The sequence below is a fragment of the Callionymus lyra genome, chromosome 14, assembly GCF_982586985.1.
Source record: "Callionymus lyra chromosome 14, fCalLyr1.hap1.1, whole genome shotgun sequence".
Taxonomy (NCBI): domain Eukaryota; kingdom Metazoa; phylum Chordata; class Actinopteri; order Syngnathiformes; family Callionymidae; genus Callionymus; species Callionymus lyra.
In genome coordinates this window covers 9076813-9095667 of record NC_141831.1, presented here as the reverse complement: position 1 = coordinate 9095667, position 18855 = coordinate 9076813, and the positions used below count along the sequence as shown (strand labels likewise).

The window sequence follows — 18855 nt, the reverse complement described above, 5'->3', positions numbered from 1 at the left end:
ATTCTATTTTCTATTCTTAGGCCCATGAGAACATGACTTGTCAATGACAGGGCGGAGCTTGTGGTGTAGCTGCCCTGCCCTTATTTTAGTACCTAGTTCTACCAGGTACCAAACTACCTCCAGCCATGCAAAAATGGGGTCATAAAATAAGATTATTGTTTCTTTCAACAACTAAACGGTTCCAACAAAAAAAGGCTCATGGGTAGCTCGGTGCCCTTTGATACATTCTGGGTAGCTCCCATGATCAAAATACCAAAGAAAAATGTCATACAAGGGATTTTATCTTTGTTTTTTTCATTAAAGGTAAACTTTATACTTAGACCTAATATTTCACAAATATATCTTTAAAGTATTTTTCCTAGAGCACCTCATTTATATGAATAAAAAGATTACAAAGCATAACCAAAAGATTAACATTGTTAAACCGAAATTTCAGCCTGTTTTCCTAAGATGATTCTGAACTAATGTTTTAAGTTATATTTACATTACAGTTAACACAACACAATTTTAATATTAAAAGTCCAATTATTTTTTAGTTTATTTTTTGACAATTTAATGAGGCAGTTTAGAGATCTGTGATTTCTTGAAGAAATGCCCTTTAATAATTGCATTTTCACATTTAAATCAGCAGAAAAATGTTGGTTTTTCATATGATAAATGTTTAGTAGTAACCATTTAAAAATGTAACAGAACATCATGTGAGTGACACACTTCTAGCAAAGGTGGTGTATAAGTCATCATTTGAGACTATAACTATAAGTGACCACATTTCCGCTCCCATATTTGAGATCAATAACTTAAATATATGCATTAATCAAAGTCGGCATTTGGTGCGCCTACATTATCTTATTTACCACAATGGCGAGACGATCATAGATCTGTAGAATCTTCATTGGACACAGGTTGTTGCTGGTGTAGAAGGAGTTCCTTCTCAACCGCTTGAGGAATTCCTTTGATGATCATTTCAGACGTTTTCAAGCCAAATCTACAACAACAAAAAAATATCTCTGTAACCAAAATGGTTCTGACCATGTTCAATGAACATAAATGCTGAAATTAATAATTGTTTTCATTCATTCTTTTTTAATTAAAACACCACTCTATGGATTATGGTCAACTATGCTAAAGGATTAGCATTGGAGCTAGCACAACAGGTGACAGTTAAAAAGTGTCTCGAGTGACGTTTGAATGACAGTTACATTTCCAAAAAAACATAACCTTTAAATAACATAATAGAATATAACAAAATAATAGAATATAACAAAAACAAATGACCAGCAAAAGACATGTATTCATAACAGGGAGTCCTAAATACATATTGTAGCTCTCAATCAAGCAATACAACAAGGCTCCCTGACTTTCAAAATGAAATAGGACATTATAATAATAATATATAATAAGAGCAAAAGTATTGTGATTTCTGTTTTTTTTTTGTTGCCGTTTTATTTACAGTTTTATTTGTTTTTATTTTACAGCTGAATATATGCCAAGTCAGCTTCAGCGATTTACCATATACATGTAAACCTTATTAAAACCTGTTAAAAATAATAAATATAAAAATTTGAAATATTGGGGTTGTTTTTAGTTAAGAGAAAAAAAAGTTCTTTGATTAGAATTTAAAGGCACTAAGATGTTATTCCACGGAGCCTCTGATTGGCTGGTGCTCTTCTCTAAAGTCCACATCTTTGTGATGTCACTCTGGAAGGAGAAGCAACAGTCGCAGCTTCAATGTGTTTAAAGTAATCTACAAGTGAGCGGTAGAAGATGTGCGCTTGTAAAGACGGAATGGTGAGTATCTTTACAGTACTAAAAGTCCATCAGTTTCTAACTTACTCTATAAGTGGATGTTCACCTGCGTTAAATCAACTATGAATTGAGATGAGGAAGCAAAAAAGAGAGTTCTACGGGGGGAGAAAGAGGAGTGAGGCCCCCGCTTTTAAATTCAATATAATTTAACTTTACAATGATATTCTGAGTTACACTGACGCCAAACTCTTCACCTCACTCGCCCTATTATACGGAATTTTGAGCGTAGTTTTACTTGGCTATTGCACTAAAGGTTGAATAAAAACAACATGTATTGTATTGTTTGTCGCAGGATCTTTTGCAAATCGAAAACCTCGGCCCAGTTAACAGTGTGGATCCCCCACATTGTAGTGACGTGGATTTTGAATGGGAGATAATGCTCTCCACGCTCCGAGGCATGTGTGGGGCGCTTGACGAAAAACCTCCAGTTGAAGCTCACCAACTGAAAAGCTCTGATGATCTTGCATCAGAGGACCTCGTCCATCCTCAGCAGCCACGAGCTACCGACCCGTCAGCTCCTGTGACCGTGAAAATTCGGAGTCAAGGACTGGATCCTGGCGTCGCAATGAAGCAAGAGCATGGTTTTTCACCTTCGGTCGAGCCATTACAAGGGTGCTACCAAAACTACACCCCATATTGTGTGAGATATGGGCCACAACACCCGGGCGCAACAGCCATTCAACCCAACTACCGTTGGCAACATCAACTTCAGCACCAGGCGAGTGAATAGACCTGTTAAGTAAAATATTCTAACCCAACATAATTAAATTACGAATGTTATTCTCAGACTACAAACTTCTGGCCAATGACAGTAAACAACACTCAGCATTACCTGGGAGCCATGTGAGTAACATTCAAGCACACATCCACCGTCATAAAAGTTAAATTATATTCTCTCTTCTTTTACACAGGAATGGGCATGGAGTGAGTGACGGCGTCACTCTTCCCCCGTGTCCCGTGCCCTCTCTACCGACCAACACCTTTAAACCAAGGTCAGATTTGAAACACAAACACACACACACACACACACACACACTTAAAAAAAGTTGGGTGTTAGACTACCAAGCTCCGTTCCTTTAAAACACAATTCTTATGGTTTTCTTTCCGATTTTCAGCCGACCCGTCATCCAGAAACCCTACGTCAGGAGGCCACCAAACGCCTTCATGATCTTCATGAGGGAGAACAGAGCGCAAGTAAACGCTACTTCAAAGCCAAAGCACAGTGTTGAAGCCAACAGCATGATGGGTCAGATGGTAAATCTTTCTCTTTTTTTTTTAAAATCAAAGATGTTATTTTTGCACAATTTCATTTACTTTATATTTTCACAGTGGCAATCGATGTCGACTGAGGAGCAGAATAAATATTATTTGATCGCTGGCGAGGAAAGACGGAACCATGAGGTGATGCACCCGGATTGGTCCAGCAAAGACAACTATGTGAGTACAACATGTCTACGTGTACATCGATTGTAAACTTATCGCAGAATACTAAATGAAATTCAATTTTTTCAGGGGAGGAAAGTGAAGCGACGAAGGATAAAATTTCCAAAGCAAGAGTTTCCCTGATGTTACAATGAGGTGTACATATATGTATGTAAATACACGGTTAATAATGATTAAGTTATTTGTCTTTACATCTGTTCTTTAAAGAAGCCAAAATCATTGCGTCTAGTGAAAAGCAAAACATTTTAAAGGGATGTATTGTGTCCAGTATTTGTCTTCGTGAAAATTCTCAACAGGTTTTGAAGAGCATTTTTTTTTCTTCTCAATAATTGGCCGTAAGCTCGAAATGCGTTTTTCTGCTTTAAATGTATCCTTAAACATCCATAAAGCAACGTTGAATAAAATGATTATTAAAAAAAGCAATTCTTTCATTTTTTTCTCATAAGTTTTAACTAATGCACTCAAAAATACCTTTAATTTTCTTGATCAATACAGTAGAAGAATGTACATTTTATCACGTACAAAGCTGATCAAACAAATAACATATGTATATATCAGAATTCTTTATTAAAGCCATTATTAATTATAAAAGTAAATATTAAAACTTAATAGTGAATGATGAAGTAGTGATGATGGATTTAAAAAAATATATATAGATAGCGTATACATGTGCACTAAAGGGTTAAAGTATAGCAAGGCCAAGTTCATGGTTAGCATTAGCTTGCTAGCACAGAAGCCAAAAAGAGCCTACAACATAAAATGGAACTACTTCCATATTAGAGAGCGTGTTACTGGTGTTTAAAACCACCCATTCTACTTTAAACAGTACGGGCCATTACAATTTAGCAGCACTTTTAAAAATAAATAAATAAATGCTTAACTTGCGAAAAAGCGAGCTAGCGCTAGCTTAGTGTAGCTCACATGCTAGCTCACAAGCTAGCTCACTTTTTAATCACAGAAATACCCGCAAACTACAACATTTACGATAGTGGTGCTATTTATAAAATACGAAAAACTTACTTTCTTGCCGAATATAAAGCATTGTGGTACTTTTCGGCAACCGTTTTACTGACGTTTTTGTCGGTGCGTATCGACAAACGTGTCTCAAAATGGCGGCGCGTCATCGGAGTCTATACTTAATTATACTATTAAATATATCCAACAAGTCCCGGGTTTTAAACCAACGTTTACAACAGAAACATACTGAAAACTTAACTTACCTGAGGAAAGTGCAGATCTTTGACCACCAGGTGTTGCTCACGCAGTCGTTAAGTGGGTATATATACATTTTAAATTGTATTATAAGTGCGTTTTATGCATTTTTTACTTCTAAAAAGAACCGACTTTATATATGTGTTCAAAGTATAAACTGTAAGTAAAAAAAAACGTTATTCTAAGTTGTTAAAAAATAAAATCGTTTTGCCTTAAAAGTGCATTTTTATTATTGGAAAAACAGTCACAGCAGTAGTTGAGGTCCATTAAGTCAGACACACAACCTTTACATTCCATAAATTCTAAAAATAAATAAACAAATTCAAGGCGATTGATAGGTTTTATTACATTCATTTGAATTAATAATTTCTTTAGAAATATAGATTTGCTCTGTTCACATCCAGCTAGTGACTAAAAATGCAATGGAATCAATAGAAATATAAAACACATTTACAGATTCATTTAACAAAATTCAATGTAATCAGCCGTGACATTCCAAAAATAAAAACACTGGTTATTTTAAAGTAAAATAAAATCAATCCAGTAATCAAAAGAGGTCACATAGCGCAGGGATATTTGGCCCACAAAGGAAGTCTCCCAGTTTCATTCGCTATCTTCCAGTATCTGTCCTTCAGGACGAACGCGGCGGCTTTAGGCTGCCGTTGTCTGGTGAAAACACCCTTCTTGTTGCCCACAACCCGCGTGATCCCTGTAACAACGACACAATATGTCATTTATTAGAAAAAAACTTTAACTACTACTATAATTTAACAGTTTATTCTGTATCAACGTTACCTTGTACTGTCATGAAGTCCGCAAAGTTCCAGATGAGTTCACCGACGACGTACTGCTTCCTCTTCTGGTCAAAGACTTCGTGGTAGATCCGCAGGACCTCTTTCTGGTACTCCTCGCTAAACATCACAGGCGGGTCCTAGAACACACATATTTAAGATGTTCACTGAAGATTTGAATAAACAAAATGATCGGTTCATCATCAAGGGAGGGGAAAACACTCACACTGTGCAGTCCTGGAACTGCATCTGCGCCGTATTCACTCTGGATGATGGGCTTCTGGTACTTGCCGTACCAGTTCTCAAACTGGGTGTTGAGTTGGATGGCGATGACCTCCAAGTGGCCCGGGTCGTGGTACCAGGAGAAGTAGCTGTTCACGCAGACCACGTCCACGTACGGGGCCTTGCATGTTGGAAGACAGAGAATTTTGACTTTAGTCGCCGTTTGTTTGTGCCGCTTGTGGGGGGGGGCTTCAGCGTACCCCAGTTTCTTCGGGCGTAAGGTGGGGGACACCCTGGACAGGATGCCAGTCTGTCCCAGGGGCACACAAAGACACACAACCATTCACACACACACACACACACACACACTTATACCTTACACACGTTCCCAATCAACCTCTGTATGTTTTGGACTGTGGGAGGAAACCAGAGTACCCGGAGTAAACCCACACAACACGGGGAGAACATACGAACTCCACACAGAAAGTTGGTTTCCATCCCGACCCTGGAATCGAACCTGCAACCTTATTGCTGTGAATTGATCTCGGTGACCATGTGAAAAAGGGCCTTTTTTTTCTTAAAGCATTGTTGTTGTTTTTTTCTTTTGATACACAAAAATGTAGATATAAAATACCATTAAGTGACATTTTAAAGTGTAAAAAAAAAAAAGTGAACTCACTCCTTTGTCTCTGGCGAAGTTGCTGTTTGTGATGAAAGTGACCGGTCGAGTAGGGTCCAGAGATTTGGTGTGTGTGATCACAGTCCTTAAATTAAAATTAATATTTATTTAATTCAACGTATTTGCAGGTGGACAGGTTTAAATTGAAAAAAAAACGAGTTTGGACTTTTAATGTTTCATATTTTCAGGAAAAATAACTCACTTGAAATAGTTGCCAGCAGGGGGCATCTCTGACGCCGGCTCATTGGCTACTGACCACATGACCACGGACGGGTGGTTCTTGTCCCGCAGCACCAGCTCGTCCATCACGTCCAGGTGATGTTTCAGGGAGGCGTTACCGAAACTACCTCTACGGGGAGAAGAACGTGGAGTTATTAACAATGTGTTCAAATAAGGCACGTAGAGGATCTTATTCTGCACTTGTGCCGTGTTGTTGAGGTATTGACCTCTGTCGCCATCTAGCGTCAGAGGAGGGATGAAGCACTTGTTACTTTTTTCACAACCATAATAAACCAAATTATATAAACAAACTTTAGGCGCAGATAACTTTACGCCTCTATATTGAATTTCAGTTTTCTTAATTAACATATATCATTTTGAAAATACTATAAGTGAAGAAAAAATAATTAAACACTTCAATGTACAAACTATTAAATCCAAATATTAAATACAAAACAAAATAATCATTTTAATATAGAATTATGTATTATATAGTAGTAGAATAGTATTTAAGCGTAAATATTTCATTCAAACAATTATATTCTATATTTTGTTTATTTTGTTTTGTATTGAATATATGGATTTAATAGTTTGTACATTGTACAAGTGTTTAATTATTTTTTCTATTTTAATAATTGAATTAAATAATTCTTATATTATTTAAATGAATGATTTTGAAATTAAAAGGTTGGGAATTAAAAAATATTGAATTTAGAACATTTATTTTTGAAGTTAGAATATCAAACTGTGTGTAAAAACAACTTGAGAATTCCACTTCTATTACTTTATCATTTGAAAAAAAGAAATGATGAGAAATTATAAACTGAATTATTCCAAAAAAGAATGAAATGCTTAAAAATATAATTTCTATTAAACCATTCACATTTTAAACATTATATTCAACCATTTAATATTCTGATGGCACTGATATACATTTATACAGTTATCCAACACAAACACACATGTATCAACAAAAAGGTGTTAATATGTCGAGTATGTCCGACAGGTGCCACTCACATGTCTTTGATGCCGACCCCCGGGCACTCGTCAATCACCACGATGCCGTGACGGTCACACATCTGCAGGATCTCCTCTGCGTACGGGTAGTGACTGGTGCGGAAGGAGTTTGCGCCCAACCACTTGAGGAGGTTGAAATCCTTCACGACGAGCGGCAAGTCTAGACCTTTACCTCGAATCTAGAACACAAGAGATTATCAAGAAGTGTCAAATATGGCCTTAATATTGAAGAATATCAGTGGCATCGGTATATTGAATTGTTGAATTTCAAATGTTGTCTTTAGTAAAATGTAGTTTATTTAAATGTATAATTTCTACTTTAAAAGATGAATTTGTTTTTGTGGAATAAATAAATTAGTAATATCTATACTAAAAAGTTGAATTCGTTTTTACTGAATGATTTAATTCAATTTCTATATTGCAATCATTTGTTTTAATTATATTAAATGATATCTATATTCAAAATATGAATTCGTTTTTTTAATAATTGAATTGAATAATTCTTACATTAAAGGATTTTAAAAAAAATTGAATGATTTATTAGAATAATTGTATACATTGACAGGGTGAATTTGTTTTCTTTAAATAATGGAATTAAATCATTACTATATCAAAAGGTTGAATGTGTTTCAATTGAAAAACTGAATTCATTAATGACTATGTTGACATTGAGTCTGATATTCTTAAAAAAAACAACTTCTAAATTCTCTCTATATATTTATTTTATTTTAAGCCTATTCAATTCAATATTAAATGGATGTATTCTAGTGGCACTATTACACATTTTTTAATTGAATTTAAATGTTACGAATTAAAAAACATTTAATTTAGAAAATGTTTTTATATTAATGGAATAAGAATATCAAACTTTATGTGTTAAAAAAAGTATTGAGGTAAAATTAATTCATTTTTTAAAAATTAAATTATATATTAAAAGTCAACCTTAGAATATAGAAATAATTTAATTAAAATATTCAAAAAATAACTTAATGCTTGAAAAAACAGCAGCATTAAATAACTCAATGTAATATTCTGATAGCATTGAAATATACCCGACACTAACATGTTATATTTACTCACATCAGAGTCTTCGTGCTTGTTGACACCATGGAAGTAGAAAGGTTTGTTGTTGATGAGGAACTGTGTGCTGGTGACGTTGACGGTTCTGATGCCGACGGGCAGAACGTAGACGTCCTCGAAGGTTTGACCTGAACCGGCTGCTTTCATGTGAACCTTCACGGTGAACGAGAGCAGAACCAGATACTAAATAACAATCGTGAAAGTCGATTTATTCGACGGCGTCCGGGCCTCACCTCCAGAGAGTAGAGGTAACCGGGCGAGTCGTGCATCAGGAACGGCCACCAGAGATTGACGTCGGGCACTTTGAGGACCCCGGACGGACCCGTGGAGGAGGCCACGCACTGACCGTTGGCATCGGTCAGTGTCACCGTCAACGTGCTGGAATCAGCGTTCTGGACTGAAACTTCATACTTGACCAAACCTGAGGGTTCACATGATTTCACAATTATTTTTTCTATTTTCAAATCATTAAATGGTTAAAAAAAATGGATTAACTTTGAACAACATTCAAAGAAAACAGGTCCACAACAATTTTCTCCAAGCCTGTATTTTGGAGTCCCACAAGGCTCAACCTTTGGTCCTTTTTTTGTTTCTCAGTGAACATGACGCCTTGTTTAAAAACACATGATTTCACAATTATTCTTCTATTGTCAAATCATTAAATGGTTAAAAAAAAATTGGATTAACTTTGAAAAACCTTCAAAGAAAAAATGTCCACAACAATGTTCTCTAAGCCTGTATTTTGGAGTCCCACAAGGCTCAACCTTTGGTCCTTTTTTGGTTCTGGTTGAACATGACGCCTTGATCAAAAACACGATTTTCTCCGAACATGTTTGTGCAGAAAATGGGAAACAAGAAGTATTTGTTTGAGCAGGCGATCAATCAAAAGTGAAATGTTTTAAAAAGTCGTAAATAATTTATTGCGTATTGTAGAATTCTGTGAGGGAAAGTACTACAGAGGTCCCTTGTTCCTGAAGTAGTCACCATTTTATTTTTTTTACTCGTAAATTACCAACATTTATTTGAGACTTCAAACTAAACTATGCACATGAGGAGCCTTCACTCTTAACAACCCTCTTAGTAACAGTGACCTAAAAAGCCTCCACAGCGCTTTGCCGCCCAGCCAACCAAACACAAGACCACAGAAGGTTAACTGGTTAATAGCGACCATTTTATCAGCAAAACCGAAAAGTACGCAATTACCTGTGTCATCCAAAAAGTCTGTCACGACGGTGATGTCATCAACGTACGCCCGAGGGGTCGTGTACAGCAGCACCGGTCGATGTATCCCGGCGTAGTTGAAGAAGTCAAAGTAGATATTTTGCACGAAAAAGCCTGCAGGATACCTTTTAAAAAAACATATTTAAGCTGTTAGGATAATAATAATAAAAAAAGTCAGAAACCTTTGTTTACACTTTGAGAGATACTTCCCTATCAGATATATTGCAACACACATGTCAAAGTACGACTGATAAAAGCGTTTCCTCTCCTGGTGCAACAGTTGCGACAGAAAAAAATGATATATTCTGAGTATTTTGGATAAAAAGACAACGTTTTAATACGGTTTGAAATGGATGTACAAACCTGGTGGGGTCGTTAAAGTGCTGAATGGTGCCTGGAGGAAGAGTGTGAGGCGTCAGAGTGTTGTTGACGGCTATGGTGATCCTGCAAGGTGAGGCCGGGTCCTGACGGAGGACGCTTCCTATGTCGGCCTCGAAAGGAAGATGGCCTCCTTCGTGCTCCGCCACTTGAACGCCGTTCACCCACTGCGACAAGATGCCATTTTTTTTAAATCACCTTACGCTACTTTTTAAATCTTTCTTCTTTTACGTACCACTATTGAGTAATAATGAGCACTGCCCACTCTCAGGACCAATCTGGTCGCGTCGTCGGCGATCCAGCGAGAAGGTACGACCAACTCACGGTCGTACCAGACCCAGCCGATGAAGTCCCTCAGCCCGGGGTCCTGGGTGATGTCGTTGTAGCTGGCCGGCACCGGCATGTCGATGACGGGCCCGGTCTAACAGGAAAGATGAAGATGGAGTCATCACCACGATAGAAATTACTATTAGTTAGACATTATTAGTAGTAGCAGTATCAATAAATAATAAGTAAACCAAGTGAAAAGTAAATAAACGATTTTAGTATGTAGGAAGTATGTTCCTTTTTTGTGTGATCTTTGACATTTCTTTGTGCGTTTAAATGGGTTTTGCTGTTTAAAGTGTATATATACACTGACCTTAAGTGTCTATTATTAAATACAATTTCTGAATAAATACAAAAAAATACTCTTATTTAAAAAAAAAACAAGGTACGTCACTGTAATAAACAAAGCAATTTATACAAAGCTAACAGGAATTCAAATGAACTTGTTTTAATATTCTCCAAAATGGAGCTTATTCTTTGCATGCATGTCATGTTCAATGACAACCAAAAAAGGACCAAAGGTTGAGCCTTGTGGGACTCCAAAATACAGGCTTAGAGACATTTGACCACTGACTGAAATGTTCCATTCAAGCACTTTTAAGACTTTTGAAAATAATAATTCAAATTAAATTCAAGAGTGACCAAGTCGACAACTTGGGGAAAAAACATCACATCATAACCTTTTTGGGTTTTAGGGCTATTTTATCTAAAGTGTCACGAGAGAACATGAGTTGCACAATGCATCCGGGTCCTTGGAAACTTTTGCCAATATCACTTTAAGCCAGGAAGAAAAATATTGGTTCAATTCTCATTAAATTTGCACCATCCCATGACTCACCCAAACTTGTTAAATAAATAGATCTTACCCAATATTTGGAGATTTTAAAGTTTACTCAGATAACATTTTTTAAGACTTTTTAAAATGTCATTTAGGATCTTCATTTCCAATTAAGGCCTTATTTTTACTATAAATTTTACTTGAACCTTTTAAAGATCCATTTAAAACCCTGAGTTAAGATCTGAGTGTATGTGATTTACCATTCACTATTCTTTTTTTTTTACCTGCAGCCAAACTACCCTTGAGTAGGGATGTGTATTAGCAGGATTCTGGCGATACGAACAACGATACAAGAGCATCGATATGATATATTGTGATACTGTAGTAACAAGCATATATGTGTAGTATTGTCGAGTACTTGACTCTGGTGTTGCAGAATTTACAGACCACATGACTCTTGACGAAGTCGTAACTGCTTTCATTTGTTTTGAAATCAAACCATGTCCAAACATCAGCTTTAAAAGCGGCTGGAGTCCACTGTATCCTCTCGTCCTCAGTAATCGCAAGGATCTTGCAATGATTTTATTGTTACTTTAGCTGCAGTAGGACGTGATGAATGCTGCCATCTAGCGACCGGAAGTTAAATTGCAAGATTAAAATGAGCAAAAGCTGCGACTATGTCCATGTTAATGGTTGATACAAAATCAAATTAATTTATTCTAAACACATGTTATTAAATTGTAAACAATAAAATAACTATACGATGTTTTGAAAGTAAAAAACACGACATTTTTGATATATTCTTTGTAATCAATACATTAAATATTGATACAATATTGTGAGAAAAAAAATGTCTAGCACACCTACCCTCTAGTACCAATAAAGTTTTTGTAATCTTTATTTAAATGTTTTAATTACTTTTTTAGTATTTATTGCAGTTAAACAAAAACAATACTTCAAAGTTTTCTACAAACGTATCCAATATGAAAAAGTAATCACAGGTAATGTATTGTGTTAACAAATCAAAACAAACATAAAGTAAGAGTTCAAAAGTTTGTTTTGCTAAAACCTATAATAACTTTCTCACCTGTGAGAGTCTGCTCTTGAACCAGCCTCTCTCGAAGCCCTGGTTCCTGCTGGAGGACTTGTCCGCCCTGAAGCTCCACAAGCCGCTCAGAGGCTTCACTTCCCGGGAGGAAGACTCCCGAGGGAAGAGCATCCCCAGCGGACACACGGAGCCCCAGCACAGTGTTAGGAGCAGCACCGTGGAGCCTGTGACTGGAAACATATTCAACTTTTTGTTATCTGGTCAAGAAACAACAACACAGAAGTGACACGAACTCCTGCTGCTGCCGCGCTGCAGCTCAGTCACGTGACGAAACAAGCGGTCACGTGATCAGGTAGCTTACGTTGTCTTCCGGTGTTACTAAGTTGTTTTTTTTAAATACTTTTAAATTCTTAATAAATTAAATGTTGCCTACCAAATAGACGAGGGAAACATTTTAATGTCCATTTTTTATTTAAAAAAATTAATTAGACAATTTTAAGATTGCGTTACGCTAGTTTGGTGCAATACTAAACAGTTGACACTAGGTGGCAATAGATAACAACGGTTACAGTTTAACAGCGCCACGTAACTTGAAAGTTTAGTTCTTATAGAATGTGAAGTAATGATAATTTAGTATATAATTACTCAAAGTAAACGTGTAACTGGCAATCACTGGATCATTATTCGTTTTTGGTAAAAATTAAAAAAATAGTAATAATAAAAAAAGGGTTAATAATAAGTAATTAAATAAGTAAGTAATATTTAATAGAGCGCTTTTTTAGACCAGGGTCACAAAGCACTTAAACAATCCAAACAATACCCAATAAAACATATACTTAAAAAATTAAGATACATAAGACAAACAAATGGATAGTAAATTCAACATTAAGTTTGTGGTTGTGGTTCTCAGAGAAAACTAGGTTGAATATTTACATTATATTGGCGAGTAAATGTTGGAAGTGAAAATGCTTCATTACTTCAGTACTCCAAGTCTCTTATACTAATATTTAAAAAAGATTTAAAACACAAATCATATCTTCATCATTTCTGACATATTTATTAATTGATTGATCCACCTTTGTTCTTTCCACATTGTGAAAATATGAGTAGTCACACCCCAAAAAATTAAACATTCATACAAATTCAACTATACAGTACAGTAACACAGTACACATATTAAAATGAACAAAAACAATTGGAAAAAACATAATAATGACAATAAAATCAACACAATTGTGAATGAAATAATGATAAATATATCGACAACTAAAAAATTAAACAGTAGTACAAGTGCACACACTATAAAAGTACAAGTATGTAGTATTTGTAATAAATAGCATGACTGCAGTGGGCAGACAGGATTGGTGTAATCTCTCCTTCCTGCAGCACAGGTGTATTACAGTATTTTAAAAATGATTTTATATTTTTCTCTTGCAGTATTAAACATAAAATTGTCTTTTCTTTCTTCCATTTTTTTTAGAATAACAAATTGGTGTTTTAATTACATTTAAGTGCAAAATAAATATATATTTTTTAATACTATGATTTTTTTCAACTGAGAAAAAATCTCTAAATTTAGGAAAATTTTACTATTTTAACAGTTTATTTTGGTGTCTAAACCAGAAGGATGTGTCTCGCCTGCAGTTGATACAAAACTCTGCAGCCAGAATTCAGAGCCGATCTAGTAGAAGAACTCACATTTCTCCGATCCTTAAAACTCTTCACTCACTGACAGTTTCTTTCAGGATCAATTTGAAAATTCTGGTTCTTACTTTCAGATCTATTCATGGTCAGACCTTCCATCAGTGATCTGATCCAGCCTTACACCCCAGCTCGGGCTCTGAGGTCTGTGGATCAGAATCTACTGATGGTTCCTGAACACGCTTCAGGACCAGAGGAGAGAAATCCTTCCAGACTGTTGCTCCTAAGCTTTGGAACCATCTCTGTGTTTGATGATCTACTGACTCCTTCAAGAAACATCTGAAGACACTTTTATTTGTGCTTTTTCCTGATTTTCTGGGACTTTGTCTCATGTGTCTTGATCTTTTAAAGTATATATTTTAACTGTGTGATGCTAAAGTACGAGATCTGTCTTCTTCTCAAAGGTCACAGACACAGAACCTCTCCAGATACCTCCTAACTCACGGTGTTTGTTTTAACTCGGACATCTTTGCGACCCGTCGGCTCACCTCCAAAAGTGGTTTCATCCGTAAATCAAAAATATTTCCTTTAAGTGACGCAGCCGATGTTGGGAATCTGTCGTCCAGAGAAGGAAGACTTTAAATGAATGTTGGAAAATATATGTTGAACATACGTTAATAAAGAGGTCGCCGTTCATTTCCTGCTCTCCCACCAAAACTCATGTGTTCTCTGTACAAATATTTGATCTTATTTGGGGGAAATTAATTACACATCAGTTCCCACGAGTGACACTGTGTTGTCGTACAGATCCTCCACTTCCGTTAGTGCGAGTCTCACAAAATAACAAGTTATGCAAACTTATCACTCGGAATGTAATTATCACTTTTTTAAAATACGTGACAAAATATCGATCAGAAATGTCAAGATTAATATAAAAAGTTAAATTAAATATTTTACCAAAACCTTTCGGAAAAAAGGATAAAAAATATGAAAAAGTTGATCTTTTATTTTAATGAATGAGACGATTGAAGACTTTTCACTTAAAGAAAAACGTTTTGATTGACAGAAAACTCTTAAACTCTCAACTTTCAACTATAATCAAACAATTTTCAACTATAATTAAACAATTTTAAACAATAATAAAAACAATTTTCAACTATAATCAAACAATATTCAACTATAATCAAACAATATTCAACTATAATCAAACAATTTTCAACTATAATCAAACAATTTTAAAAGATAATTAAACAATTTCCAACTATAATCAAACAATATTCAACTATAATCAAACAATTTTCAACTATAATCAAACAATTTTCAACTTTAATCAAACAATTTTAAACGATAATTTAACAATTTCAAACTATAATCAAACAATATTTAACTTTAATCAAACAATATTCAATTATAATCAAACAATTTTCAACTATAATCAAACACTATTCAATTATAATCAAACAATTTTCAACTATAATCAAACAATATTCAACTATAATCAAACAATTTTCAACTATAATCAAACAATTTTCAACTATAATCAAACAGTTTTCAACTATAATCAAACAATTTTCAACTATAATCAAATAATTTCAACGATAATCAAACAATTTTCAACTAAAATCAAACAATTTTCAACTATAATCAAACAATTTTCAACTATAATCAAACAATTTTCAACTTTAATCAAACAATTTTCAACTATAATCAAACAATATTCAATTATAATCAAACAATTTTCAACTATAATCAAACAATATTCAACTATAATCAAACAATTTTCAACTATAATCAAACAATTTTCAACTATAATCAAACAGTTTTCAACTATAATCAAACAATTTTCAACTATAATCAAATAATTTCAACGATAATCAAACAATTTTCAACTAAAATCAAACAATTTTCAACTATAATCAAACAATTTTCAACTATAATCAAACAATTTTCAACTTTAATCAAACAATTTTAAACGATCATTTAACAATTTCCAACTATAATCAAACAATATTCAACTTTAATCAAACAATATTCAATTATAATCAAACAATTTTCAACTATAATCAAACAATATTCAACTATAATCAAACAATTTTCAACTATAATCAAACAGTTTTCAACTATAATCAAACAATATTCAACTATAATCAAACAATTTTCAACTATAATCAAACAATTTTCAACTATAATCAAACAATTTCAACGATAATCAAACAATTTTCAACTAAAATCAAACAATTTTCAACTAAAATCAAACAATATTAAACTATAATCAAACAATTTTCAACTATAATCATACAATTTGAAACGATAATTAAACAATTTTCAACTATAATCAAACAATTTTCAACTATAATCAAACAATATTCAACTATAATCAAACAATTTTCAACTATAATCATACAATTTTAAACGATAATTAAACAATTTTCAACTATAATCAAACAATTTTCAACTATAATCAAACAATTTTCAACTATAATCAAACAATTTCCAACTATAATCAAACAATTTTCAACTATAATCAAACAATTTCCAACTATAATCAAACAATTTCCAACTATAATCAAACAATTTTCAACTATAATCAAACATTTTTCAACTATAATCAAACAATATTTAACTATAATCAAACAATATTCAATTATAATCAAACTATTGTCAACTATAATCAAACATTTTTCAACTATAATCAAACAATATTTAACTATAATCAAACAATATTCAATTATAATCAAACTATTGTCAACTATAATCAAACCATTTTCAACTTTAATCAAACAATTGTCAACTATAATCAATAATAAATAATGTTTGTATTGAATGTAATTGTACTTAAAAATGATAATAATTTACTGCATTATTTTAATAAATATATTATAAAGTCATTTTCATTCAACAATTGACTCTAAAAAAGGTCGATTTCTGTTGAAATTATCAAGAAAATTCTCCTTTTCGTCCCCTGAACGCGACATGTCAGTCATTTATCTATTAATAGAAATAAAACATTCTCTTGATATTGTTTTTAGCTCCTTTGTTAAATATAGATGAAACAAAACAGTGATGAAAACATGATATATTCTGTTCTATTTCGGGGTCTGGTCTCCAGAATCCTGTCTCTTACACTTAGACCGGCTGAAATGTTAAACTTGTCCTTTTCATGAATACATTTACACAGTAAACAAACTAGCAAACTCTGTGCATTATTCATCGCTGAAGGGAAGCGAATAAAGGGCAGGAACAAGAGACTTGATTTTTCCTCAGATAAAGTTCACAATGATCCAGTTGCGGGTTTAATGGAGTTTCTGTGGCGGAGAAATAAAGTGTTTTTCTAGTCAATAAAGTCGACTTCAGGTGGAAGATTGTTGCACCTGTGGATCTACGTCAGGGCAGATATATGGGCTTGAAAGAGAGTAAATAGTAAATATCAGTCAGATTTTTAATGATTTCAGGCTAATTAAAGCACTAATAATTGATTTATGCGGGTCACTGCTGTCTTTTTATTGAATTATTTCTTGTTTTCTGAAGTTACCAGATTTAATTTTGACATTTTCTATCTCTGCTTGATATAAAACAACTTATAATCAAGAAAATCGTTTGATTATATTTGAAAATTGTTTTATTATAGTTGAAAATTGTTTGATTATAGTTGAAAATTGTTTGATTATAGTAGAAAATTGTTTGATTAAAGTTGAAAATTGTTTGATTATAGTAGAAAATTGTTTGATTAAAGTTGAAAATTGTTTGATTATAGTTGAAAATTGTTTGATTATAGTTGAAAATTGTTTGATTATAGTAGAAAATTGTTTGATTATAGTTGAAAATTGTTTGATTATAGTTGAAAATTGTTTGATTATAGTAGAAAATTGTTTGATTATAGTTGAAAATTGTTTGATTATAGTTGAAAATTGTTTGATTATCGTTGAAAATTGTTTGAATATAGTTGAAAATTGTTTGATTATCATTGAAAATTGTTTGATTATAGTTGAAAATTGTTTGATTATAGTTGAAAATTGTTTGATTATCGTTGAAAATTGTTTGATTATAGTTGAAAATTGTTTGATTATCATTGAAATTGTTTGATTATAGTTGAAAATGGTTTGATTATAGTTGAAAATTGTTTGATTATAGTTGAAAATTGTTTCATTAAAGTTAATATTGTTTCATTAACGTTGAAAATTGTTTCATTAAAGCTAATATTATTTGATTACAGTTGAAAATTGTTTGATTATAGTTGAATTGTTTTTGATTAGAGTAGAAATGAGTTTGATTATTATGATTATTCAGCAAACAAAGTCAAGATCACACGAGCACAGAGATCAGACTGTTCTTCAGATCCAGAACAGAGCTGATGTTTGTGGGTTTTAGTGAAGATTGTCGCAATAATTTGCTGAACCGATCATGTAGTCGTGGCTGTGATATCAGAAGAAGCTGGAGTTTGCAATGTTGGATGTTTATCTGCCGTTTTATATTTTTATATACACAGTTGAAGATGTTTGACTTAAGACACTAGTTCAAACAGTCGCCATGGATCTCCTATACGTAATTAATTTATTTAAAATCTATATAAAAATCAAAGTTATAAAAAATGCCAGAACAATGTTGGAAAATTGACTTTTTCTGTAATTTAAAATGCATGTTTTTGAAGTGATTAAGCTAAAACATAGACCTTTCAACAATAACATGACTTACTTGTTGAAGGTCATAAACGTTAGATAAATAATAATAAAACAGAGAATCTCAGCTAAATGTATTGGTTATGAAGTACTAGCACAGTTATAAAATATATTTGTATTTCTTATGATGATCAACCAAACTAGCACGTCTGGTCTCTCTTGTCCTCTTGACTCGGATCATAAACTGGAATTTATTCAGCGTCCGGTTCCTGCCAACGTTCGTCAAGTTAACTTCAAATGCGTCTGGAGATCTTGTCACTTTAAGTGTGAGGCTTGTTTCTCATCCTGTCAGCAGCTCCAGATCTGAGATCTGTGGA

The 18855-nt window shown here is 33.5% G+C and overlaps 2 protein-coding genes across 2 annotated transcripts; one reads left to right on the top strand and one right to left on the bottom strand.

The window, feature by feature from the left end:
- The first annotated feature begins 1723 nt into the window (after positions 1-1723).
- On the top strand, positions 1724-3672 carry LOC148065939 (lymphoid enhancer-binding factor 1-like). Its single transcript, XM_087807849.1, has 7 exons — positions 1724-1788; positions 2099-2524; positions 2594-2649; positions 2718-2798; positions 2922-3060; positions 3136-3243; positions 3319-3672. The coding sequence occupies exons 1-7, from the start codon at positions 1765-1767 to the stop codon at positions 3370-3372; spliced, it is 888 nt and encodes a 295-aa protein (XP_087663975.1). The 5' UTR covers positions 1724-1764; the 3' UTR covers positions 3373-3672.
- Positions 3673-4782: 1110 nt separating this feature from the next.
- gusb (glucuronidase, beta) lies at positions 4783-12535 on the bottom strand. Its single transcript, XM_087807988.1, has 12 exons — positions 12261-12535; positions 10304-10489; positions 10054-10235; positions 9673-9815; positions 8703-8890; positions 8470-8622; positions 7390-7568; positions 6356-6502; positions 6154-6238; positions 5479-5655; positions 5257-5392; positions 4783-5170 (listed from the first exon to the last, which is right to left on the bottom strand). Exons 1-12 carry the CDS (start codon positions 12459-12461, stop codon positions 5019-5021), a joined length of 1929 nt encoding a protein of 642 aa, XP_087664114.1. The 5' UTR covers positions 12462-12535; the 3' UTR covers positions 4783-5018.
- Between the last annotated feature and the right edge of the window lie 6320 nt (positions 12536-18855).